At 40.9% G+C, this 27,739-nt stretch overlaps 1 protein-coding gene across 8 annotated transcripts in view; it reads right to left on the bottom strand.

Moving 5' to 3' along the window:
- MYRIP (myosin VIIA and Rab interacting protein) overlaps positions 1-27,739 on the bottom strand; it is a 360,876-nt gene that overhangs the window by 27,435 nt on the left and 305,702 nt on the right. For all 8 annotated transcript variants that reach the window (XM_072793244.1, XM_072793246.1, XM_072793248.1 and 5 more), the window contains one exon: positions 19,486-19,725. In XM_072793244.1, the coding sequence (XP_072649345.1) occupies positions 19,486-19,725 (240 nt within the window). The remainder of the gene's footprint in view (positions 1-19,485; positions 19,726-27,739) is intronic.

Below are 27,739 nucleotides of genomic sequence, written 5' to 3' on the forward strand. Positions count from 1 at the left end.
CACCAACCTCAGGAGTTTGAGTTTTGTGCTCCCAGCTATCAGGTGCCACCGAAGGCTCTTGCTGCTGTTGTTCTCAAGAGCTGGCATTTCCGGAGCACCTCCTGGGTGCCAGGCTCTGGGATGAGCACTTTATTGGCCTTGCCTCCCTGACTCTCTTGGCCCTCTGATGCACGTACTATGATCACATCTCACAAACGAGGAGCTGAGCCTCAGGGATGGGTTTGCTCTGAGGCTTTGCACCCAGATCTGCCCGATTTTGAAGCTCAGGTTCCTCACATGCTCAGCAAGAGGCTTAAGCTTTAGGAAGCCTGTTCTGACTTCCAGAGGAGGAACAGATTTAGGGCTGGGGAGAATTCAAGGCAGAGAAAAGTGTTGGAAACTACTACTGCGGCTGGAATTCAAGGTCACCGGGGCCTGGGGTGGGGCAGCTGCCAGGGAGCCCAAGGATGAAGAGTAGTTTTCTGGAAAGAGAGCTGAGAGCATGCTGTGGTTGCAGAGTGGGTAGGGAGACAGCAGGATGGGCTGTAATCCCAGCCGGGTGAGCTTAGTGAACCCAGTGAGCTGGCACAAATAGATGCCAGTAAGGTTTCAACGCCAGCAGAGCAAGAAGGGTTCACTGGACTCTCGGAATAAGGGAAAATATAATATTTCAAAGCTCTTTCTGACAACCCAAGAGACTATGATTACCAATGGCCAGGATGGAATAAGCTCCAGGTTATCCATGTAGTCTTTCTTTTGAATCTATCATTCTGCTATCAAGTCTCCTGAGACGCAACCTTCATAGTTGGGTAAAAAGGAGAATATGGTAAAAGTGTGGGACCCTCCAGTTCTCCTTTCAGCGTTGTGACAAATGAACTTTCTTCAGGGGGCTAATGAGAGACTGCCAGACATCCCAGATAACCCAAGGAAGAACTTTCCCAGGGCTCTTCTAAGGACCTATTTTAATGCCAGGGAGTGGTTCTCATGCAGTGTAGAAAAGCCCCTCAAGGAGCTCAAGTTACATAAAAGTCGCATGGTGCCCCACCTTCTCCCCTGCTGACCATTGCTCCCAAGACCTCTCTAGGTGTGAAGAGAAGAAGAAAGAAGACAGCCAACTCAGAGCTAATGTGGGTCCACCTGGTACCATTAGGACTCCAGGCTTCTATTACATTTAACCCTCACAACAACCTGACATGGTTGTTGATTTAATTCCCTCCTTAGAGTTGAAGAAACCATGGCTCAATGAAGAAGATGCAGAGCTGGGATCTGAGCCCAGAGACTTTGGTCTTCAAAGCCCATGCTCCTTCCCACCTGTCACACCATCTCCTCCACACATAATTCCTAGGACCCAGTGGTTTGTAGGAAGTGATTGTGGAATTGAATTGTATTGAGTAATCAGATCAGTGAACACTAGGTCAGCGAGAGAAGGGCCGCATATGGGGGAACCCTCAGGTCATTCCGCAGCTTCTACCAGTTGACATTGATCTGAATGAGATCCTTGATTTGGCGACACCATCCACCAAGTCACACTATAGAGCTTGAGGTCTCCCCAGTGATGAACTCTGGGTTTGAGTCCTACTGAACCTGCTTAGGACTGAGCTACCAAGGACACTCAGTGAAAAGGGATGTGGTTTATAAGGAAATCTGCTCTAAGTGTGGCCCAGACTTCACGGTTTCCTTACTTTTCTGTCTCATATTACAGATGCTGTCTTGCCTTTATGAAACGCTTCCATCAAACTACCAGAGAGAGCAAGGAAATTTGTCCAAATGCCCTGATTTCATGTATTTTTTTTCCCTTTTCAAAGGAAAGAAAAGAAACTCCATATGTCCTTTTAAATAGTTGACAGAAATCTGCTAGAAAAATTCAATGCAAATATGTTTCAGCTCTCATAAAACATAAGGCACTTCTGACGATGCCTCTACAACCCATCGAAATACATTCTCCATGAACAGACCCCTGTCCCTGAAGTGACTTGATGAAAGAGGGTGACACAGAATTGTGTCATTTGAACATATGTAATAAAATGACACTATGAACCATAACAGAGATTAGAGGAATGTTTAGGTTGTTAAGTCATCCAGGTTTTGATGGTCAGGGCTATTTATGAAAGAAATAAGATTTCCTATCTTAATGGTGATGACAGAAATGAATTTTTGAAAATGTGCTATTTGTAGTTTCATTCCAGAATTAAACTCCCTGGTCTATATGTTTTCCTGAGGTCATTTTCTTGTTTGGTGTCAGCCACCTGACACTTAGTGAAAGTCACTTCTGGATGGGCGAGGATGACAGAGGAGGGGGATGCGGGGGTGGTTACCTTTGACCAAACCTGCCCTGGTAGGTGTACTGCAGGCAGGACTTCCTTTCCCAGCAGAGGGGGTAATATTTTTTGCTTTTGCATACTGATTGGCTGTTCCTCAGAGAAACAGTTCCCGATACTGATTGAGTGCCTGCCTTCAGCTCAGGTCATGATCCTGGGGTCCAGGGATCGATCGAGTCCCACATCGGGTCCCCGCAGGGAGCTTGCTTCTCCCTCTGCCTGTGTCTCTGCCTCTCTCTCTGTGTCTCTCATGAATAAATAAATAAAATATATATATATTTTAAAGGAAATGTTTGCCCACTGCTGGCAGTAACTGGCGTTTGCCTGGGAACATGCTTGCTTCTTCAGAAGCCCAGTGAGACATGGAGCCACCTTCCACGTTCGCTGGGAAAGGAGGTGGCACATGGGAGCCTGAATGATCTTGGTGAATGAAAGGTTCTCCTTGTCACTTCTCTCCTGACACCTTTCCAGGTCTCCTAGGTCTTCCAGGCAGGTAACTCTTTCTCTTTTCCCTGCTGTATTGCAGCTCTTGGAATAGTTCAACAATTATTTGTTTAATAAATGGCAAATGAACAGGGATTTCACTCTCCAGAGCTTGTACAGCCACCTCTCACAAGGGATGCTGGCACGTCTTTATTGTCTCCTGTATGTACTGTCTGGCCCGCACACATCTATGAATATTTGTTCCAACACCATTTATTAAGAAGTTTCTTTTTCAACTAAGGGTGAGAGGTAGGTGGGAATCATGAAATAACTCATGAGTTAAATATTAATATATTCCAGGTACTTCTGGGCTATTACATTATATCTTGTATCACTCTTTCACAAATTTAACTACTGTGTCTTTAAAGCATACTGTAATATCTTAATACAGGCGTCCTCTTCACTCCTATTTTAGTTTTTGTAAATGTTTCTAAGTTATTCTTGACTTTTTTCCTATTAGATTTTCTTTCTTTTGAGAAGCTAAAAAATGCCTGGTTCAGATTTTGATTTGACTTACTTTAGGCTTCCACCTTAATTTTGGGAAGAATTCACCTTTACGTTATCTTTTCTTCTATCAGACTGCTAGGTTTCCTGGAGAATTGCAGTTTTCTTAAGTTTTAATGTTATATTTTTTGGTTTCTACTGTGGATAGAATTTATTTCCATTTTATCTGCTCTCTCCAACTCCCAAACTTGGTTTGAGATACATCTGCAAATTTCATTGCAAATTAATGGCTAAACTAGAAGCTCCTGTTATGAGGAATTCTAATGTAAATCCTAGAATTGACACTTGAGCTGTACTGTGTAATTATGTCGAACGATGTGGATTTATGGATATATCTGCTACTAACAGAACTTTTCTTCAAATAGAGTGGATTTTTACTTTGCATTTATTTGTGTTCAAGGTTGCTGTAGTCTTTTGCAGGCTCTTTATGTCTCAGGTAAATGTACACGATCTCTGATCTTATTATGGAGGCCTTCCTTGCTGTGCAGGGATCCTTTGTATTTGTCCACATAGTTTCCTTTCCCATAATATGCAAGAACTATTTCAAACCCTCTCTACAATCTCAAAACTTCAATTCCACTACTCCTTCACCTTCGGAAGACAGACTTGCCTTCTAGGTCAGAGAGCAGATGGTGCGTCTGGGTGGAATACAGAACATAAAACAAAACCTCTACAACTTCCCGACATCAAATCTACCCACTTACTTGTATCTGGACCAAATCTGTCTGCTATTTCATTGCTGATGCCCTCATCTGTTTTCTGGACCTCATTCTCTCCATTTCCTCAAGAGTCTCTTATTGTTGGACGTTTTGGTCATTGTTTCCCTACAAGAATAATGCAATGCTTGGTGGATGGCAATGATATACCCTGTGCTGCTTGTTCAGTTTTTCCATAGGATAGAGGATGGAAAGTACAATTGCTGGATCAAAGGGTATGCCCACTTTGATTGCTAGGAGTTACCCAGTTACCAGGGTGCTAACATTTGCTCCTACTGTTTTATGAGCATTAGACTGCCTCTTTCCTTGAACTCTTACCAACACTGGTTATGGTTCTTTTAATCATCCAATTGGTTAGGCAAAGTGACATTTCCTCGTGTCAATTTGCATCTTTGTTGCTCGTCTAAACAAACGATGAACCTTGTCCCGTTCTTGGCTGTCTTCCCAGTGTCTCACTGTACATTTGTTGAATGGGAAAGATGAATGTGCAAACCATACTCTAAATTCTAGGCTATATGTTGAATTAAATATGGTTGAAATGCAGTTTAAGTTAAATATTTTTTTCACATGCATATTGGTCATTTACTTTTTTTTTTTTTTTTTTTTGGTGAATTACCTGCTTATGTGCATTGCCCTTTTATCCATTAGCATTATGAGGCTAAGTAATTCTTTGCCCAACATATATTTAAGCAGTATGTCCTCCCAATTATTGTTTGCTTTTTAATTTTATGGCTTTTGAAAAATCAATGTCTCCCCCCACCCCGATTTATTGAGATATAATTAAGACACAATATTGTATAAATTTAAGGTGCATAACATGATGATTTGATACATATATATTGTGAAAGGATTACCATAATAGGGTTAGTTAATACCTCAATCATCTCATATAATCACATTTTTTTTGGTGTGTAGTGAGCATATTTAAGATTTATTTACTTAGCAACTTTCAGGTATATAAATATAGTGTTGTTATAGCTATAGTCGCCATGCTGTATGATCCCCAGAACTTATTCATCTTATAATTGGAAATTTATATTCTTTGACCAACATTTCCTCATTTTAGCCATCCCACAGACCCTGGCAACCACCATTCGACTCTCTGTTTCTATGGGTCCAGCTTCTTTAGATTTTACATATGAGACCATATAGTATTTGTCTTTCTCTGACTTATTTCACTCAGCATAACACTCTCAAGGTCCTTTCATGTCACAAATGGCAAGATTTCCTTATTCCTCATGGCTGAGTACTCCATTGTACATATATGTCACATCTTCATTACCCATTCATATCTGTAGATGCATATTTAGATTGTTTCCATATCTTGGTTACTGGATAATGCTGCCATGAAGTTAGGAGTAGATATCTCTTCCAGATACTGATTTCATTTCTTTTGGATATATGCCCAGATATTACTGGATATTATTGGACCATATGGTAATTGAACTCCCATATTGTTTACCAGTGGCTGTACATTGGTATATTCCCACCAACTGTGTACACAAGGGTTCCCTTTTTTCCATATCCTTTCCAACACTTGTTTTCCCTTATCTTTTTGGTGGCAACCATTCCAACAGGTGTGGGGTGATATCTCATTGTGGTTTTGATTTGCATTTCCTTGATGGATTAGTGATATTAAGCATTCTTTTCATGTACCTACCTATTGGTTATTTGTCTTCTTTGGAAAAATGTCTATTGAGGTCCTCTACCACTTTTAAATTAGGTTGTTTACTTTTTTGCTATTGAATTGTAGAAGGTCCTTATATATTTTGGATATTAACCCTTATCATATATATGGCTCGCAAGTATTTTCTCTCATTCTGTAGGTTGCTTTTTCATTTCACTGAATTTTTTTTTTTTTTTTTTTTTGCTATGCAGGAGCTTTTCAGTTTGAGGTAAGTTCCACTTATTCATTTCACATATTATTCTGTTACTTGTGCTTTTGATGTCATATCCAAAAAATCATTGCCAATACCAATGTTGAGAAGATTTTCCCCTATATATATTGAGGAGTTTTAGAGTTTCAGTCTTTAACTCATTTTGAGGTAATTTTTGTGAGTAGTGTAAGATAGGGGTCCAGTTTCATTCTTCTGTATGAGATTATCCAGTTCTCCCATATTATTGAAGAGATTATCCTTTTACCATTAAGTATTCCCAATTGAATATATAAGGGTTTATTTCTGGGCTCTTGATTCTGTTTCATTGATCTATATGTCTCTGTTTATTCTAGTACCATACTATTTTTACATCTATGACTTTGAAGCATAGTTTGAAATCAGGAAGTGCAAAGCCTCCAGCTTTGTTCTTCTTTCTCAGGATTGCTTGGGCTATTTGGGAATCATATGTGGTTTCATACAAATTTTAGGATTGTTTTTTTCTATTTCTGTGAAAAATGCCATTGGAATTTTGATAAAATTTTGATAGGAATTACACTGATTCTAGAGGTGGATTTGGATAGTATGAATATTTTAACAACATTAATTTTTCTGATCCATGAATGTGAGGTGTTTCCCCATTTGTTTGTGTCTTCTTCAGTTTTTTTCATCAAAGTCTTATAATTTTCAGAGTACAGATATTTTACTTCCTTGGTTAAATGTATTCCTAGGTATTTTGTTGTATTTTTATGCTAATATGAATGGGATTTTTTTTATTTTACAGATATTTCTTTGTTAGTGTATAAAACACAACTGATTTCTGTATGTTGATTTTGTACCCTACAAATTTACTATATTTGTTGATTAGCTCTAACAGTTTTTTGGTGGAGTCTTCAGGATTTTCTCTATATAAAATTATATTTCCTGCAAACAATGACAATTTTACTTCTTCCTTTCCAAATTGGATGCATTTTGTTTCTTTTTCCTGTCTGAATATTCTGGATAGGACTTGCTGTCTATGATGAAGAGGCATGGTGAGAGTGGGCACTCTTGCAAAAGAGGAAAAGTTTTCAGTCTCTCACCATTGAGTATGATGTTAGCTGTGGGCTTGTCATCTCTGACATCTCTGTTAAGATATGTTCCTTCTATACACAATTTGTTGAGAGTTTTTTATTATTAGAGGGTGTTGAATTTGGTCAAATGCTTTTTCTGCATCTATTGAGAGGATCATAATTATATTTTTCCTTCATTATATTAATGTAATATATTATATTTATTGATGTGTATATATTGGACCATCTTTGCATCCTAGGGATAAATCTCACTTGATCATGGTGTATGATTCTTTAATGTGTTGTTGAATTCAGTTTGCTGATATTTTGTTGAGAATATTTGCATCTATATTCATTAGGGATATTGGCCTGTAGTTGATAGTGTCCTTATGTAAGGGTAATTCTGACCTCATAAAGTGAGTTTGGGAGTATTCCCTCCTCTTCAACTTTTTGGAAGAGTTTAAGAAGGATTGGCATTAATTCTTTAAATGTTTGGTAGAATGAACCACTATACCATCTGGTCCTGGGCTTTTCTGTGCTGAGAGGTTTTTGTTTACTGATTCAGTCTTATTCATTATTAGCCTATTCAGATTTTCTATTCCTTCAAGATCAGTTTTGGTAGGTTGTATATTTCTATGAATTTATCCATTTATTCTAGGTTATCCAATTTGTTGGCATACAATTTTTCATACTATTCTCTTTGTGATATTAGTTGCAATGTCTCCTCTTTCATTTCTGATTTTATTTATTTAAATCTTTTCTCCTTTTTCCTAGTCTAGCTAAGGTTTTTCAATTTTATTTTTTCCCCCATACCAGTTCTAGTTTCATTGATCTTTTTTTATTGTTTTTCTGGTCTTTATTTCATTTATTTCTGCTCTTTTCTTCTGCTAACTTTGGGCTTTGTTTGTTCTTTTTTTCTAGTTTCTTGAGGCGTACAGTTGGGTTGTTTATTGAGATCTTTCTTTTTTTCATAATGTAGGCATTTATCGCTATAAACTTCTGTCTTAGAATTGTTTTTGCTGCAACCCATAAGTTGTGGTATTTTGTTTCCATTTTCATTTGTTTGAAAGTTTTTTATTGCCCTTTTTATTTATTTTTAAATATTTTATTTTATTTTATTTTATTTGAGAGAGACCAAGAGAAAGCATAAGCAGGGGTGAGGAGGCACAAAGGGAGAGGGAGAAGCAGACTCCTTGCCCAGCATGGAGCCTGATGTAGGACTCAATCCCAGGACGGGATTAGAACCTGAGCCAAAAGCAGATGACTGACTAAGCCACCGACCAAGCCACTCCTGATTTCTTTTTTGACCCACTGATTTTTTTTAGGAGTGTGTTGTATAATTACCATATAGTTGTGAATTTTCCAGTTTTCCTCCAATTATTTTTTTTAATTTTTTAATTTATTTATGATAGTCACACACTGAGAGAGAGAGAGAGGGGCAGAGACACAGGCAGAGGGAGAAGCAGGCTCCATGCACCGAGAGCCTGACGTGGGATTCGATCCCGGTTCTCCAGGATCGCGCCCTGGGCCAAAGGCAGGCGCTAAACCGCTGCGCCACCCAGGGATCCCTCTCCAATTATTGATTTTTAGTTATATACCACTGTGGTAGGAAAAGATACTTAGTATGACATGAACCTTCTTAAATTTGTTAAGACTTGCTTTGTGACCTATGATATGTTCTGTTCTAAAAAATGCTCCATGTAAACTTGGGAGAATGTGTATTCTGCTGGTGTTGGATGCAATGTTCCATATATATCTCTTAGGTATATTTGGTCTAAAATATAGCTCAAGTCAAACATTTCCTTATTGATTTTCTGTCTGGATGATTTATTCATGTTCAAAGTGGAGTACTGAAGTCTCCAGTTCTTATTGTATGGTTGCTTATCTCCTATCAGATCTGTTTGTATTTGCTTAATATATCTAGATGCTCCAATATTGGGTGCATATGTATTTATGATTTGTATATACTCTTGATGAATTGACCCCTTTATCATTCTATAATGACATTGCCTCTTATTACAACATTTAGTAAGTCTATTTTGTCTGATATAACTATAGCTACCTTTATTTTCCTTTGGTTTCCATTTTCACGGAATATTTTTTCCATCCCTTCACTTTGAGCCTAAAGTGAGTCTTTAAAGCCGAAGTGAGTCTCTTATAGGCAGTGTGTCATTGGGTCTTGTTTTTTTTATCCATTCAGTCAGTCTATGTCTTTTGATTGGTGAATTTAATCCATTTACATTTAGAGTAACTAGTCACAGGTAAAGACTAATGAATGTATCTTATTAATTGGTTTCTGTCTGTTTTGTTTTTCTCTTGTTCCTTTCTTTCTCTCTTGCTCCTTTCCTTTGTGAATTGATGATTTTCTATAGTGGTATGCTTTGTGAATCTCATCTCTTTATTTTTTGTGTATCTACTATAGAGTTTGCTTTGTATCATAAGGCTTACACAAAACATCTTATAGATATAGCAGTATATGTTATGTTGACTTCAATGCATACAAAACTAAATTCGACTATACATTTACCTTATTAGTGTACTGTGTATTTTTATGCCTTCATATTATTAATTAGTGCATCTTCATTTTAGCATGAAGAACTTTCAGCATTTCTTGTAAGGCAGGTCTAATGGTGATTAATTCCTTCAGCCTTTGTTTGTCTGGAAATGAATGAGGTTATCTCTACATTTCTGAAGACAACTTTGCCAGATAAAGTAGTCTTGGTTGGCAGGTTTTTTTTCTTTCAGCATTTTAAGTATGTCATTCCACTGTATTGGCCTGTACAGTTTCTGCTGAGAAATCTTCTGATAGCCTTATGAAGATCCCCTTATAAGTGCTAAGCTTCTTTCCTCTTGCTGTTTTTAAGATTCTCTTTTTATTTTTCATTTTTGTTTTATTGTGATGTGTCTTGGAGAAAATATTTTTGAGTTTAACCTGTTAGGGAACTTACAAGCTTCATGAAATTGGATGGTCAAATCTTGCCTCAGATTTGGGAAGTTCTCAACCATTATGTTTTATTTTATTTTATTTTATTTTATTTTATTTTATTTTATTTTAATTTTATTTATTTATGAGAGAGAGAGAGAGAGAGAGAGAGAGAGAGGCAGAGACACAGGCAGAGGGAGAAGCAGGCTCCATGCAGGGAGCCCGAAATGGGATTCGATCCCAGGTCTCCAGGATTGCACCCTGGGCCAAAGGCAGACGCTAAACCACTGCGCCACCCAGGGATCTCCCCCATTATGTTTTAAAATAAGCTTTTTGTCCCCTTTTCTATCTTTCTGTTCTCCTCTTTGGTCTCTAATAATTCACAAATTGCTTCTCTTGATGGTATCCCATAGTTCACATAGGCTCTCTTCACTCTTTTTCATTCTTTTTCCTTTGTTTTCATCTGGCTGGATAATTTCCAAAGTCCTGTCTTCTACTTCACATGCTTTTTCTTCTGCTTGATCCATTCTGATCTTCGTATTCTCTATTGCATCTTTCATTTCATTCATTGTATTCTTCAGCTCCAGAATTTCTGTTTGGTTCCTTCTTATGATTTCTACCTCTTTGTTAAACTTCTTATTTTGTTTTATGCACTATTTTCCTAATTTTGTTGAATTGACTTTCTGTGTTTTCTCATGGCTCATTGAGTTTCCTCTAAAAAGCTGTTTTGAATTTTTCATCAGGTAAATCAGAAATCTCCATTTTTTTTTGGGGGGGGGATCAGTTACTGACAAATTATTGTGATCCTTTGGTGGTGTCATGTTTCCTTGATTTTTCATGTTCCTTTAAGTCTTGTGTTATTGTCTTTGCATTTGAAATAACAGTCACCTCTTCCAGTTTGTACCGACTGACTTTAGGAGAGAAATACCTTCCATCAGCTTAACCAGGGATTCTGAGGCTTTCTCAGAGCTTCTATGGATACTCCTGATCCACACTTCTTCCTCCCTCCTGAGGCAGATTTTGTAAGCTTGTATGCCTTCTCTTAATTCTGCAAAGCACCAAGCTGAGTGCTGACAGCCTCCTTTTTGCTTTCCTAAGGGCAGTGCTACCCTCAAGTTTCTGACCTCTCCTTTGCTTACAGATTCAGTCCTGTTTTGTATGCATGCTTACTAGCCATCTGCCAAAGCTTGCTCCCACTATAGCCACTGGAAGTGCACACGGGGAGCCAGCCATGGGGTGGGGATGTGTGTGGGTAAGGCACACAAAGCACTGAGGGTGTCTGTGGGCCAGTGGGGAGGGACCTGTGGATGAAGTCTCCCAGTGGTGGGTGGGCCTCTAGATGGAGTCCATGATGCAGTTAACAAGATCTGAGTCCATTTGATAGATTCTGAGCCCTGGCTATTGTTCGTATACCTGCTCATCATCTCCTACTCATGTAGATTATGACTCAGTATTTTGAATGGGGCAATCAATAAGATCTCTTTGGTAGTGTTCTGCACATCTGAGGAAGCTGGGTGCTCACTCGTATGCTCTTACTTTCCCCTGTGGGAGAGATCACAGGCACTGAGTTGTGCCACCCTGGGCATGGGGTGAGATGGGTTAGGCCAAACTGTTATTTTTACCCTTTCCAATGTGTCCAGTCTTGGATTTGTTTTTATTCCAACAGTGTTCTGGGACTTCTCTGATGAATTCCTGGACTTCCACATTCCTCTTGCAGGTGGGTAATCATCTAATCAGTGTTCTTCAAGGGCTCCTATGGCTGAGGGGGGCTGGAGCTGGCTTAGGGCCATGTCAGGGTTCATAGCTGGGGCTGGGGTCTGTATTCCTATTACTTGATGCATAAGCGAGTAAAATTCCTCCTGGGAGTCTATCTGAATCATTTTCATTTTTAAAAAAGACTTTATTTATTCATTTTTATATTATTTTTATCTTTTATTATTTGTTTTACATTTTTAAATTTAAGTTCAATTTGCCAACATATAGTATAACACTTAGTGCTCATCCCATCAAGTGCCTATTTACTATTTTTTTTTAGAGAGAGCATGAACAGGGCAGGGGCAGAGGGAGAGGGAGAGGGAGAAGGAGACAATCCTAAGCAGACTTTGCATTGAGTGCAGAGCCCAACACAGGCTCAATCTAACGACCCTGAGATCATGACCTAAGCCAAAACCAATAGTCAGATGCTCAACCAACTGAGCATTTTCATTCTTTACAGTTTTCATAGTTTTCATCAAATTCCCAAAGAGAATGGCAAGTCTCAAAAAGCTAATAGCTATTACTGTTAGCTAATAGTTATTATTGTTATTGTTATTGTTATTGTTATTATTGTTATTGTTATTGTTATTGTAACTGTTAGCTAATAGCTATTATTGAGTTTTTAGTTTCCTATTTATCAGCTATGCTTCTTTCAATATTTATGAATACTTATTAATTTCCTACTATATGTCAAACAACAATCTAGGAATTTATCAAAATAATTATGTTTCCCCCTTTAATCTATGAATATAATGAAAAATATTAATAGGTTTCCTAAAGTTGAGATTATTACATTCCTAGATAAAATCCTACTTGGTCATTGGAAATTAGTATTTTTTTAAAGATTTTATTTATCCATTTGAGAGAGAAAGAGAGAGAGAGAGAGAGCCCAAGCAAGGAGAGTAAGAGGGAGAAGCAGGCCTCCTGCTCAGCAGGGAGCCTGATTCAGGGCTTGATCCCAGGACCCTGGGAGTTGACTTTATGTTAACATTGATATCACCAAAAAGGTTTCCATAGCACACTGAACTTCAGAAACCCAAGGCTCTAGGGATTTTGGAATGGTCAATAGATCTGTTTCCTTGATCATGGACCAGGATTGTGTTTCCCTGTCCCCAACTGACCAAGTCACCTGGGCACCGCTGTAAATTAGTATTTTAATAGGCAGTTGGAAACAATTTGTTAACATATTAAGATTTTTTTAAATTATTAACCAGTGAGATAGTATGTAAATTTTTGGAGGCATGTGATTTTTTGGTCAGATTCAGACCAAGTTTTTAAATAAATAAAGTGAATTTGGATACCTTCAATTTTTTTGAATACCTTCAGTTTTTTAAATGCTAAATAATGTGGGAGTCATTATTACCATGAATGACTGATGGATTTTATTGGCAAAGATCACTGGGACTAGCTTCTTTCTGAGGATAGTTCTTTAACCACTTTACCAATTTCTTCTGTCTGGGTTGTATAGTCAGTTTTGCTCATTTGCTTCTTTAAAAGTAGTAAATATCATTATTTACAAAATATTTTTTATTTTGTAAATGATATAAATATCATTATTTACAAAAATCATTATTTACAAAATCATTACAAATATCAAAGTATCCACCTATAATTTAAAATAAGACTTAAGGGATCCCTGGGTGGCGCAGCGGTTTGGCGCCTGCCTTTGGCCCAGGGCGCGATCCTGGAGACCCGGGATCGAATCCCACATCAGGCTCCTGGTGCATGGAGCCTGCTTCTCCCTCTGCCTATGTCTCTGCCTCTCTCTCTCTCTCTCTCTCTGTGACTATCATAAGTAAATTAAAAATAAATAAATAAATAAAATAAAATAAAAAAAAAATAAAATAAGACTTAACATCATACATACTTATTTTTCAAATGTATGTACCTGCTATTTTAATTAACAAAATAACAATTTATATAAAAGCATTTGCAATCATAACTCATCATGTACTTATTTGATAATAGTAAGATCTTATGATGGTCAAGATTTTTTTTTTTTGATAATTTACAATGAGTTCTCATTCAGGAAAAACTCTGTTAGGTGCTTTGAGATGAGTATCTGTCATCAGAATGATCTATTTCATTGAGAGTTTTTTTTTTTTAATGGAATATATGTTCAATGTTTCCAAGGGCCATTTTGGCATCAGTTGGGATTATCCTGTGCTTTTAAAAAATAGTACTTACTAAGCTATTTATTATAATGATGAAGTGTCCTGCTATTAACTTCATTTTTGCATTCTCAGAATAAATGTTTGAATTGTATAGGCATGTGATCCTAATACTGAAACATTTAGTTTACCAATATTTTATTTAGGATTTTGGTATTTGTGTTTGTATATGAAACTGGTTTGTTCTTTCTTTCTTTCTCTCTCTCTCTCTCTCTTTTCTTCTTTTTTTTTCTTTTGTTTTTATATTCTCTCTACTCAAATGTTTTCCAAGAGCACAATCCTGCTTATTCTACAGAACTGCAGATACATAATATGTTCTTTGCCTTCTCTCCCCTCTTACCTTCTATAGTCCCATTTTTTCAGGGCATGTAACTTTTGGGCTTTTGTGGGGCACGAGCTCTGAATCACTGCCTTTCTAGACCTTTCTATTTGCAACCTTCTAGAGTAACTCTGCCTTTTTCTTTTCAAACTGCATCTGTCCTATGTTCCATTGTATGGCTGTGGCTGAGGCAACATCAGTTTTTCCTGGCCTTTCGGATTAACACCTGCATTTCACAGAGGCTTTAAGGAATCCTTGCATTGGAGTTCTGGACAATCTTTCTCTAGTGCTCAGTTGATCTTCCATCTAGAGGAGATGATGTTCTTCTGAAGCCCCAGTAGTCAGGAGAGTATCTGTGGAACTCTCTCCCAGGCAGGCAGGCCTCTCCCCATACACACATGGTTGAGGGAATGAGCGATGCCAATGACATCCTGAGGGGTATGGAACCTCCTCACCAGTTCAAGCACTGTGGATAAGAGCTGTAGCTCTAAGTGTACAGCTAAAGCTTCTTTTCCCACTAGGGCAACAGTTAAATGGAAAGTTAGAAAAGAGGTGTTAATTCTTCAATAGGCATAGGCCTACTGAGATCAGTCACTTGTAGGATACAAGTCAGTATCTAATACTATATTTTCTCCAGCACAAACTAGAGATGAAAACACTCTTCTCAAATAGAATGTGACCCAGGATGAAAGACACCGAATCCTGATATGAATGGTGAGTTATTTTACAGAAGTGAGACACATGTGGATAGAGTTGACTTTATGTTAACATTGATATCACCAAAAAGGTTTCCATAAGCACACTAAACTTCAGAAACCGAAGGCTCTAGGGATTTTGGAACGGTCAATAGATCTGTTTCCTTGATCACGGACCAGGATTGTGTTTCCCTGTCCCTTGATGTTCCTAAGTGGACAGCAGCCAGGACAAGATGCATAAATTCATCTTTTGTTTGGGGGAGAAAGACATTCAATAGTTTAGAGAAGTCTCAATACTCTGATGAAAATCATTCCACAGTATTATACATAAGGAAGATACCTGCTGTGACTCCCTTGTGAAAGCAAAACCCAATGATCCAGCTACTTGTAATAGTAATAGACAAAGGCATTTTAAATAAATGCTTTCAAGACCCTGGCTATACAAATTTGACTATAATGCAAGAATTTACTAATTTGGACCTTCAACAAACATTCATGTTCCAGGCGTTTTGTACATGAGACGCCTTTTGTCATATAAACAGTGTCATAAATGATACTTAACGTCAGGAAACAAAAATATATCTAATCAGTTATATATAGAGAACCATGGATTTCTGGAGCCAGAAGGGACCTTGTGGACCACTGCTCTAAGCCTGGAAAGATTAGGGGGCTTGTAGGAGATCCAGCCCCTGAATGTAGTCTCTAAACTTAGGCCAGGAGTTCCAGGCCATCCTTTTGCTCCTTCTTTCAGGAATGCTGCCCTTGCATACCTAGAGGCAGACACTTCTAAGAACTGCTTTGGCCAGGACTTTCTCCCAGACCCATTGGCATGGACATCTGCCCAACAGTAGAGGAGGAGTATGTGCTCACTTCTGGGCTCTAAGGACCACATGGTTTAAAGGATTGACCCCTGAGGTTTAATGGAATAAGATGAGTTAAAGAAGAAAATGACTCTTTGGGAATCCAGTTCCCAAGATGTTTCTGGGCTTGCCCCCCAAGTTCTACAACCTTGTTCTTCAACTGGTTAAAATTCAGATGGCAGTGACCATCCCCCTGACCCTCAGAGAAAGTGAGTCACCTATAGGACAAGTTTGCCTATAGCAAAGGGCTGACTCCAGTCAAGATAAAGCATGTTTATAAAATGGTTCTGCTGCTGGACAGGATTCTGAAGCACTAATTCCTACACGGGTTGCCATACTAAGGACACTAAGCAGCTACTTATGTCATGTGACTAGGGGAACATGTGCATTCCTCTGCTTTGGCTCCCGGAGAGCAGGGCCAGTGGTGGAGGCAGGGGGACAGTGATGGTTGAGCAAAGCTCTCTCTGTGTAAGGCAAGGCTCCTCTCAGTAAGGCAAAGGTAATTAGTAGCCAATTGGGCATCTGGATCTCCTTGCTGCCTACCCAATACTGAAGTACTTTGAACTCGGGACTCTACATTTCTCCTGTTTGGTTACTTACTTAGTCTGGTTTATCCCAGAAGCAGACCCAAGATAGGGATTCAGTTCATTTGGGAGGTGACAGGAAATAGTGGTGGAGGAGGGGGAATAGGGACAGGGGAGGGAAGGGAGTCAAGGAGGACTGTTCATCACCGTGGGTGCCTAGAGCTCAGTTTGCTGGGGAACTTGGGGAAGTCAGTGTGTAACTCTGCTCCAGAGTCACCATGGCAATGGAGGCCAAATAGCTGGGGTTTTTATTTTCTTCTCATCAGTCACTGGTTAGGGCCGCTCCCAGGCAATTAGGGCTGCTCCCAGGCAATGTTCTCTTTCTCACTTCCAGCCTGCCTTCTGTACAAAAAGAGGAGCTCCTGCTGAATCAGGGGCCTTCAGGCAGTTGTACTTTGAGTCAGTGGGCATTGCCATGGTAAAGAGATTAGGGGAACACAGACAACCTCTGAAATAGTTACATGAGCCCAGCTCCACTCCCAAACCATGCTGTGCGTGAGCAAGCGTTGTATGTGCACATGTGTGCTGTACAAACTAACTGTGGTTGGATCACAGGGGCAGTCACAGTTATTCTGATTCTGAAGAGGAGCGTGGAGCATTCTCATGCAATGTCTTCCCACTTATATTCCACATAGCACGACAAAACCCCAGATGTGGTTTTAGACCTATGCTTGACATGCCAGGTGTTGACCCGAAATAGGTACTAAGCTGTTCCTTCAGCACCAGCAGACAGATGTTAACTCACAGCAGTGAAGTTTATTTTCCTTAAGGTCATTATAGGGGGTATGGTATTTGCTGAGTTCCTGCTGTGTGCTAAACCGTATGCTATAAAATTTAACCTCACAACTCTATCAGGGGGTAGGATTATCCTCATTTTACAGATGAGGCCAAGATTTGTTTATCCAATCAACAGTGAGGCCCCGGGCTGTGTCCCAGAGATCAAGTGAAAAACATGACAGTGTGGGCCTGTTGCAGTGCTGGGAGCCGTGTCAGGGGCTACAGGGCAGTTCAGGCTGCTGAGTGGAGGAAGGACTGGAGTAGCCATGCAGGGCCTGGAGGGACAGGGAAAGTAGCTGGGGGACAGGGTACAGTGACAGGCAAGAAATGACCCTGGCTTGTTCTGAGCACTGGCAGTGAGTTGGCACACTAGCCAAAGTTCGCAGAGTCTGTAAATATTGTACGGTTCTGTTTCAAATTCAGTTTAATCTTGAAGCCTATCTCTGTATCCTTCTGTTGCTACATAATATTGAAGATATGAGCCTTATTTCTGTTTTCCTGTCCCAGAGTAACACATGCCTGATGCGGAAAATATATGTTAATTATTTTTTCAGTTTGCTATCTGGATTTTTACATACAATAAATGATATCTGATTCATAGTAGGCTGGGGAAAGACATTTTGAGAAACTGACACACTTGGAAGCTTGAATAAAAGCAACTCTCCTAGTTTTTTGCTTAGCTTGAGGGCACAGGGCAGGATGGGGGGCTTGCCTTAGATTTTCTCCCACTGGCTCTTCCTTTCTCTGTTAACATTCTGTCCAAGACAGCACAGTGCAGATTGGTGGCTGTGCCTCCAGAAGGTGAGGCCTGCAGGCTGAGAAGGGGTGGGAGTACATGACTCATCATGGCCTGGCATGCTGCTGGAACAGCAGGAGCTGTTGGGCCTTGTGACCATCAGGCAGCAGAGCCAGTAGGATGCAGAACCATTGTAAGAAATAACCTGATATTCTTCAGTTACCATCTGGCTCTTAGTTCTGGGAGACAAAAGTGACTGTAATGGGGTATTGGTTCAAGTAACAGAGAGGAGCAGAGCCCATTACCATTGAAAAAGTAATGGGTTGGAGCCCACATCCCAGGGAGGGGCTGCCTGTGAAGGTCAAGCTCCATGCTCTAGTCCACAGACGTGCCAGGGGACAAGTGTGTGCACTGTCCACAGGCAAAGGACTTGACAGATTGAGAGGTATGAGACCTCAGTGGTTATGGAGGGTGGGATGGGAATGAGTGAAAGGCAGTCTGAGCTGTTGGGAGGGCTCAGGGGCTTGGCCATGGAAGTTGGCTTCCACTTCCCTCTGGGCCTGCCTTTGACTATCTGCAGTCATTGCTGGCTTGGCCTTGGCTCTTCCCATGTAGCATCCTGGCTTGGCTGTTGAGCAGAAGAAGGGGCTCATTCTCCCATTCATGTGGGCTACTGGTACCTTGTTAGCTTATATAATGTACTCTCAGAATAGGGAAAAAAGTGACCACAAGTGCAAAGAAGTCTAGATGTTTCTAGGCAAGATCTTATCTGAGTTACAGAAGAGGCAGCTCATCCTAAGAGAATGAGCCTGTGATTTGGGGCCAAGCAGATTTGTGATACTAGCCATGGGCCTGGAGTAAGTACCTTTCAGACAAGCCTCTGCACGTACTTCCAGGGTTTTTTTATGAAATGAATTAACTAACAGAAGCAAAGCACCGGGCACATCGGAGACACTCAACAAACATTAACTTCTTTCTCTTCCATTGGAAGCAACAGGGATATCCAGACTCTAAAGTGGCCAAGTCTAGCATGGATGTGCTTTGGGAAGCTGTGGAAGGATCAACAGGGGGTAGAGCACTGCCTGGGAACCTCCTTTCTGCCAGGGGCTCTTCCTTCTGTGATTCCCTAGCAGTGTCCCTGAGTACTTGAGGGGGGGTTAGTTTGGGACTGTAGATCAGATAGTGGGGGCTTGGGGGGCTTTTACCTGTTTAAGACACCAGAATTCCACATAAGGTTTGTCTGGAAAATGATTTTGAGGCTAAGACAAACTCTAACCTGCAGAGTGCAGGGATAAACCATGCAGAAGGCCATGTTTAGCCCAAAGGCCATGGTCTGAAGCTTCTCGGTTGACTAAAAGAGGGATGGCTAGGTGCTCTCCACCCACAGGCAAAGTTCCTCTGGAGAGGGCAGGGGCAGGAAGCCACACAGCTCTTTACCAATGAGAGAGACTGTGAGCATTAATTACAGACTTGGAAGTAAAGGGCTGTCTTGTGAAGCAGAAGGAGAGGACAGGTCTCAGGAGGCCTAGGACCCACAGGGCCCTCTTCCCCACTGAACCACTCAGTCCTAATCAACAGGGGTTTCTGGGGGCCCTCCTGTGTGCACGGGATGGGCATTTGAGAGATAGCTGCCCCCCTCCCCCCACCCCCTGGACCACACACTCTGTGCAAGTATAGAAGTTCCTCTGCACACTGGCTGCACAAACCGAGCTGCCTGCAGGTGACTTCATGGCACTTACCTTCTTCAGCTCTTCCTGAACGCCCTGGCTGTTGTCTTCAGAGGACAGACTTTCCTTGTGGTTCTCAGACTCCGTCTTGGGCTCTGACTCCTGATCTTCTCCTGAAGAAGTTTCCTTCTCGCTCATTTTCATCGCTAACTCGTACAGCCTGTTTCTCAGTTTCTCTTCTGTGGCTGTCACACCACTCCGAGGGTGCTGAGCCTCGCTGCCGATGTCCGTCTCTGACAAATCACCCGACACCTAAATGCAAGTGAGCATTATGAGCCAAGGACTCCTCTGCCCCAGTCATATTGCTTGTTTCCCAATCCCCCCCCACGGAAAGGATAGTCCAGGAAAAGTCAAGCTCTTACCCGATCTGCTTTCTCTACAGGTGGGCTTTTACTTTTCACTTTTGCTTTCTCAATTACATGCACCTTAACACTTTGTTGAAGGGCTCAGGCAGGTGAGCATCCGTACTCAGAAACATGTTTGAATTCATTCAGCATTTTTCACTCACAAGATGTTTATTGAGTGCCCACCATGGGGAGCACTGTGCTGATGGTACAAGGCTGAACACGCCTGCTTGGCAGCCCCCTGGTGGAGGCAACATGCTAAACCTTAGGTGGTAAGTGCAGAGAAGGGGTGGGGAAGGACGCTCTGACAGCCCACCTCAGGGGCACCTACTGGCAGGGTTGGAAGTCAAGGAGAGCTTTCTTGTGGAAGTGATATTCAAAGTGGAAGTGGTGGGACCCCTGGGTGCCTCAGCAATTGAACGTCTGCCCTCGGCCCAGGGTGAGATCCTGGGGTCCTGGGATCCAGTTCCACATCGGGCTCCTGGCAGGGAGCCTGCTTCTCCCTCTGCCTATGTCTCTGTCTCTCTCTCTGTGTCTCTCATGAATAAATAAATAAAATCTTAAAACAAAAACAAAAACAAAGAAAATACACAAAAAAACCCAAAGTGGAAGTGGTGATACAAAGCGTAGCAGTTACCCAGCCAAAAGGGAGAGGGAGGGAAGAACAGTATTCTAGGCTAAGGGCAAAGATTTTGAGATGGCGCCAGGTTCTTGCACTTAGGTAAGCAATACTGTGTGACCTTGCCTTGACAATTACAGTCGCAGCTTAATAATTATACCTTCGGCTCCTACAATCCATTTGGTGAATACCTCCTAAGTTCCTTATAGGAGTAGATCCCTGACCAGGCCTGGGGAACTTCAGGAAGACAGGGCAATTGTGACTCTCAATCTGTCCTTGGCCTTACGTTGGATAGACGTGTATGAAATTTTAACAAGATACCCTTCAGTATATGATTAGGGTCCATTACACCCAACTTTAGTTTTTGAGTTTCCTCTTTGAGTTGCTTTATCTATTTATAAGGCTCAATATTTCATTGCTTTCATTTCTTCTTGAGGGGTTCCCAAAGAACACAGAGCAAGTTTACTTATTTTTTTAAATAAAATAAAACTCATTCTATTTGGTCATCACTATGTGGGCTCATTGGACCCTTTCATAAATCTGTGATACATGATGGCATCTTTGTGATCTTATTTTTCTTATCTTTTGAAATAAGTTTCTCTTTCATTGTCCTGGGAATTATCTTTCATTATTACTCATCAATTATTCCCAATTATGCTAAAAGAAGCCAAAATAATAAAAGAGAAGAATGGATTTGCCTGGAGGGATGATTCAGTAACACAATAAATCATCATCTATTTTGAGTCTGCTTTTAGCTCATTGCATACAGTTGAGAATTCAAAATTTTTCATATTTGCAAAGAGAAGAAAAGTGATGGAGAACAACATTTCACAATTATTAGATGACTCAGAAGATGAATTCAAAAAGGAGAGCAACTCTTTAGACTCTAACAATGACAGTAAGTTGATTGTAAAATTAAAGTATCAGACTAAGAATCTTCAGATGGTAGTGTCTGAAAGTAAATTTTCCCAAACTCAAGAACTGATGCATAAACAATGTATTTATAAGGACAAAAAGAAATATGGTATTTTCATTCAGTTAGTCATTCAACAGGAAGGGCTTCATCATATAATATTTTGCAGCAAGAATCTAGACCATTTGTTGTGCTAAAAAATGTGCAACAGATTCTTTCATTCTTTATGATGTTTGTACACCAAATTTACTTGACACCATTGTGGCTGGACAAATGCTGAAAGCAGCTGTCTATAGCAGGTGAGTAGAAGGAAACAGATGACATAGAAGTGAAAAAGAAGAGCCCCTGGGTTGATTTAAAAAAAAAAAGTCCACTGGAAATGATGGTTTTTCTGGTCCTGAGCAAGAATCAGTGATGAGGGCCTCAAGAGAGGTGACCAGTGCTCCAAAGTGTGCTTAAGAAGGAGGATTCTTTTGTCTTTTGGCATAGGGAAGCTCAATGGGAAGAATGGCCTCTGAACAGGTTCTTGAAAGATGAGGAAAATTTTAATATGTAGACGGGGGATCAGGTATTTTTGATGAGTAAGCAGCAGGACCAGTAAGACCCCAGGTGCATGAGACTGCTTGGTGTAGCTAGAGGAATCAGACTCAGAAATGAGAGAGGGAGGCTTTGGGAGGAAGGAGAAAATGGGCCTGGGTCAGACTGCAGAAGGTTCAGGAGGAGCCTAAGGAGCTGAGCTTGTCTAACAGATAGTTTCACTGTTGCCATGTGGTGTGTGCCAAACTAGCCCAGAAGTCAGCAACTGGCCACAAATCCACACTCAGTAACCTTCTCTTATCAGCCCACTCAACAGATTTAACACACTGAAGTATCAATTAATCTTAACTCTCGATTTGCTTTTCTTTAGCTTTGGCCTATTTCTTTATCTCAAAAGAACCTTTGAAGACTTGGATGGATGGTGATTCAGTCCACATTCAGCGAACTTATACTGAGTGCCTACTATGTGCTGGGCTCGTGCTGGCCACTGGAGCTCATAGGTGGGAGTGACAACCCTCCTGCTCTGGTAGCATTCACCATGTGGTAGAGATACATCATCCTGACATACTATGTACAACACAGACACATGAGCATTTGATGAGACTCAGGGAGGAATCCTCACTTAGCTGATCGATGGATGTTGTTGGGAGAGAAAGAAGAATAGGTGACAGCTGAATAGAATCTTAAAAAATGAAGTTCTAGAGGTTACCAGGATATATATCAAGTTTTATCTGAGTGTTGAGAATTGTGTTAATGTTAAATGATGGCCCTGGAGTTCAATAAGCACTGTAGCCATACACATGGGGATCTGACACACGGAGATGTGATACTGGATTTTGCTTGTTCCTCAGTTAGGATCCAGGGAGAAGGAGCCTACAGGCTGCCTGTGGTCTCTGAACCTTTGGCTCCTAATAATTTGGGTCAGCTATATCAGAGTTGAATCAGAACCTGAAGAGTAGTTTCAGAGGGAGGCCTGAAGGGGCTCCAGGTTCCTATAGGATGCAGAGAGCATTCAGAAGTGGGCTCAAAGAAGGTCATTGGTGGTTCTGGAAGGTGAGCTTACCAGTGGCTCCTCTGGTGGGAAGGAAGGAACTGCCTTGGGGCTGGAGAGCCAAGTCCCTGGGGGTGATTAGCATGACAGCCAGGGTGGGGCCTGAGGGAGAGGTACTGGGTCTGACCACACACAGGGAATAGACCACAGTTTCTCAGGCCTTAGGATACCAGCAGGGTGGGAATGACTTCGTGAACAGGGACCCCATCACTGAGGACACCTGTAAGGACCCAGAGGACACTGGTCAGCAATCAAATGCCCTGCAGCTACCAAGATACTAGAGGCTTACCTTCAGGGTCCCCAAGATGGCAAAAGTGGAGAGACAGTGGAGGGGCTGGAGGGCTGATTATTTATCCAGAAGAGGAAAGATAGTTGAAATCACGGAAGACTAAGTGTTCCTGGATTGGTTAGTTTACACTGTTGGCTCTATAGAGTGGGAGGTGGAGGAGGAAGGTTACAGATGTTACAGAAGGACAAAATGTCACCTTTTCCTTGCATGCCATCAATGCAGCATGTGGAACTCAGAGACCTGGCTAAATAGGAAAGCATATTTTAAACACCTAGGGATGGAATACTCATTAAGATAAGGTAGTACAGCTTCTTAAACAAGAGTCTGCTAATGTATTCTCAGCGGTCTGCAAGTTCTTATTTATAATAATTTTTAAGTTTTGGTTTTCATTTCACTGATTAATTAAAAAAGAAGGCACCTTCTGAATTACCAGGGGACTGAGTATTGCCAACTTGATCTCCACGGATCTTATGTTTTGAACCAGATATCCTCTGAACAATTCCTGAGGAATCTGACTTCTCAAGTTTGAGAAATATAGAGACAGACATAAATGGAGGTGATGGGGAGGTGAGAGTGGGGGTCAGGACTGGACAGTTCTCATGGCCGAGCACATTAGTCGGTGAGTACTGTACTGGGCACAGGACACTCGGGATCTCATTCAAGTGGCCACCTAGTTTGTTCTGTATCCACAAGGGGGCTGGGGTAGAGTAGGCTGTCTAAGGTCATGTGACCAATGTGGGGCTGAGCTGAAGACAGCTTGACCCTGAAGGCCAAGCTCTTTCCATGCTTCCAAGACAAGGCCAGATGCTCCAGATTAAACTATTCTCATTATAAGAGGAAGATGGCAAAACCACAGAGTAGGGACAGAACCCAACAGGCAAAGGATTTAATCTCTTCTTTCAAATGCAAGTTTAAATGAGTGAGAGGATACTTTTTGTAGAAGCTTTCTGGAGATGGATACCTTCAGATTTCCTTAGAGGACTGACTGTCTTTACTTTCATTCACCCTTGTGATCTGTCTTTATGCACCCTGAAATCCTGCCTACTTTAATTTAAAGCAATTTTTCTCCTATTACGCCTCCCCATCACCCTTATCAAAATTCTCCACATGTTTGAAGGGAGCCATGTCAACGTCTTCTAGACTGAGCAACCCCAGTCCTAGAAACTCTTTTTCACAAAGCCTGTCTGTCTTTCATCTGCCAGGTCATTTGAGGGAGCAGTGGGAGGCTCAGCATTTTCTCCACCTTTAAAAAAAAAAAAGAAAAGCCAAGCTGAAGGATGACTTTCAAATGTTCCATAACAACCTTCGTTGAATATATCCCAGTGTCCTGGCGGCTCTCCCTGTTCTTGCTGATGAAAAATACCAAACCTGACCTAAAAAGCAGGTTCTGCAGCTTGCTTTTAGATATTTTAGTGAACTTCAGAGAAGAGCCCTGACTTACAGGTTATCCAGTCCTGAGTTTGTGGCAAACGCATGTAGTTTTACTTGCAAATGCGTTGGCAGAAGAGAGGATGAGCCTCGGGGCTGGCTGACTCTATTGCTGACCTGTTTTTTCTGAGGACTTGGACAATTTTTGTCTCCGGTGCCTTAATGCAGAGATTTGTCCTCTCTCAGTGCACTGCTATTAACCTAGAACTAGTTTTATACACATTCAGTGCCCTGGTGATGAAGGCATTTATTTTTTTATATAACTGGTGTGATAAGAACACATACACATACACAAATACACACCAAATCCTTGACCACCTAACATGATAGAAACAGAAACATGTCACCTGGAATCTTATCAAATTTAATATTATAATCCATTTCCTCTTGCCTCAGTGAGAACCCCTTCATATGGAAGGACCTGAGTCTGGCCAGTGGAACTACACAGAAGGCAGGTGTGGGTGCTGGCTCTTGGGTGTGTATTTGCTAAAGGAGGTTGTGAAAACTTAGCACCTAGATATCGATCAGGAAGGTTTATTTTTAGCTTTTACAATTACAGGTCAGTTGTCCTGGTATGGATCCCAGGCTGTTTCCTGAGTCTTTCAGATTATAAAATTGATTTAAAATAAATGGAAAAAACCCTAATCTCATCTGGGGCACGTTTCCTCCTCCCAGAACAAAAAATCCTGCCTGACTAATGGGCTCTGCCGCTCCTCCAGGTTTTTTCTCTTTATAATCTCCTATCTGACAGAGTTAGACTACGCCATTTGTTAAAAGGGCTGCTATTTGTTCCCCAGAATTATGCCACTACCATATAAAATATCTAGAAAATCACTAGCCTGGCCTTCTCAGGTCAATATTTACACAAGAAACTCTGTTTTGAGACACAATTATTTTCATGCTGACCACAATTGTTCTATCACTTTGTAGAGAAATCTGTTAGGAATAAAGCAGCATAAACAGTGGTTTCCATCTTTGTTTTTTTTCTTTGACTCTGCATTGGAATTGGGTGTAAACTCTTGGATTTGGATGGCAATTCAGAACCTGGACCTTAATGCCAGCATGAACATCAGAGTTGTCAGGAAGAATCTCCTAAAAGTGATGACATTCAGGGCAGGAGTTGGGGTAGAAGCACTGAGGTGTGTTCCAGATCCCCTTCTTTTCATTGGTTCTTAAAGATTTGCTATCCATTTTGAGTAAACTGGGTGCAGGTCCCTGCCATTTGGAATAGAGAGTTCAACATTTTCTTCCCAGAGCTACCATGGTTTGATTGCCACAAATAAGTAAATGCCTAAACTGATGGGTAGCCCTCCTATTTAACATCTGCCCAAAACAAAGACTACACTTTAACTATTGCAAAACTAATGTCATCATTTTTGGTGGCTGATCCTCAATACCCAATGACTCCTGGTTAGAAATCCTATACAGCAGTGTTTCTAACCCAGAGTCTGTGGAACCTCAGGGAAGTTTCTGCTCTAAAAACTCCTTGACATTGTATGTAAACCTTTGAGTGCTTGTGTTTATGCAACCCCCTCCCCCCATGCAACACACATACTTTGTGTTCATTAGGTTCTCAATAAGGGCTATGACATAAAAATATGTCATTAATATGACATATTTAAGAATCACCATTATTCAGCAAGATGTATTCTCTGTAACCAGGTTATCTTGGAGGGCCCACCTAGCAGTCCTCATGCTCAAAGGGAATCACTTGACAGATACCTGACAAGATTTTTCTTCTCTTGAGGAGGTATTGGTCATACCTGCTCAAAGCTGTTTCCAGATTATTATTTGTACTTGTTTAAGCTGCTGTGTAGGTGGGAGTAAGGGGCAAGGGCAGAGGGCAGCCCAGAGCCGGTTCACCTTCAGCCATATTATTGTCTTCTCCTTAGGTTTTCATTTCAGGCAAAGTTCCATGCCTAAAAAGATCTGAAAATCAATGGGGAAGAATTGGGTGCAGGGTGCACCCAATGGGTGCAGGGATTATCATCCTTTGGTCTGTATACTGGAGGAAATTCAAGTACAATTGGAGTAGATTGAGGAGCTTGCTTTGGGATATTCTCTTGGCACACCTCAGAAGGAGGCACACCTGTTGGGTGCCTCATTATTCACGGAGTAGGGAGTCATGTGACACTACCCTCCGTACCTGTGGTCTTGCTAGCATTTGTCAGAGAACATCCCCTTGAATTCAGAACTGAACAACATTCATGAACCAGGGCTTGGGGAAGTAGCCATTCACTCCTCTACATATCCCAAAACTGAATCCTGGAGCAACCCGGACCAGCAGAGGTCAGCTTTTTGGCCCCTAACAGAACGACTTGATTGAAATGTGCCTGTGGTGATGTACTGGTCCATAATGAGTGACACTGAGAAGCAGTTTCCAATGTAAGGGTTTTTTTTGAAGGAGTTTATAGTGGAGGGTGATAACATTCTGCTCATGAGGACCCATGGGATAAATTTCTCATGGATTTCAGCCCCAAGAGCAGTATCCTCTAAGGAACACATCTACTGTTCTAATATGGTTTCCATAACTCAGCAAGCTGCTCACATCATTCTCTTCCTATTGTCTTCTAGAAAGTTTAGAGCCAAATTTTTGGTATTGTTAGCCTGTGATTAGGACCTCATTGCATCCATATTGTGAACTATCATTACTCCTAGGTTCATTTGTTTTTCATATCCTGATTTTCCGTGTGTCCTACTTTTCTTATATTTTCATTTTATTCTCTTGTGTTTACATTTATATAAACCACTTTAAATTCTTTTTGTAGCAAGGCATAAACACATGAAATAAATGAATATTTTCAGATTGTTAGTTATAAAAAATTAGTAGCTTCCCAGTGTGGCAAGACTCTTAGAACATCTTTTAAAAATAATTAGGACCTTGCCTGCTAGACAAGGGGGCATAATTACCCCCAGGAAACAAGTTTCACTAATGAGTACAACAAAAAATGAAACGTCAGAGGAAACTGAAATAGCAGCCTCCTGCAATCCTGATGTCTCAATCAACGAAAAATTAATTAGCAGGTTTCCATTTTAAAACGACATCTGGCAAACATCACTCTACAATCTCTCCAAATTTTCCACC

Source organism: Canis lupus, chromosome 22 (genome assembly GCF_048164855.1).
Source record: "Canis lupus baileyi chromosome 22, mCanLup2.hap1, whole genome shotgun sequence".
NCBI lineage: Eukaryota > Metazoa > Chordata > Mammalia > Carnivora > Canidae > Canis > Canis lupus.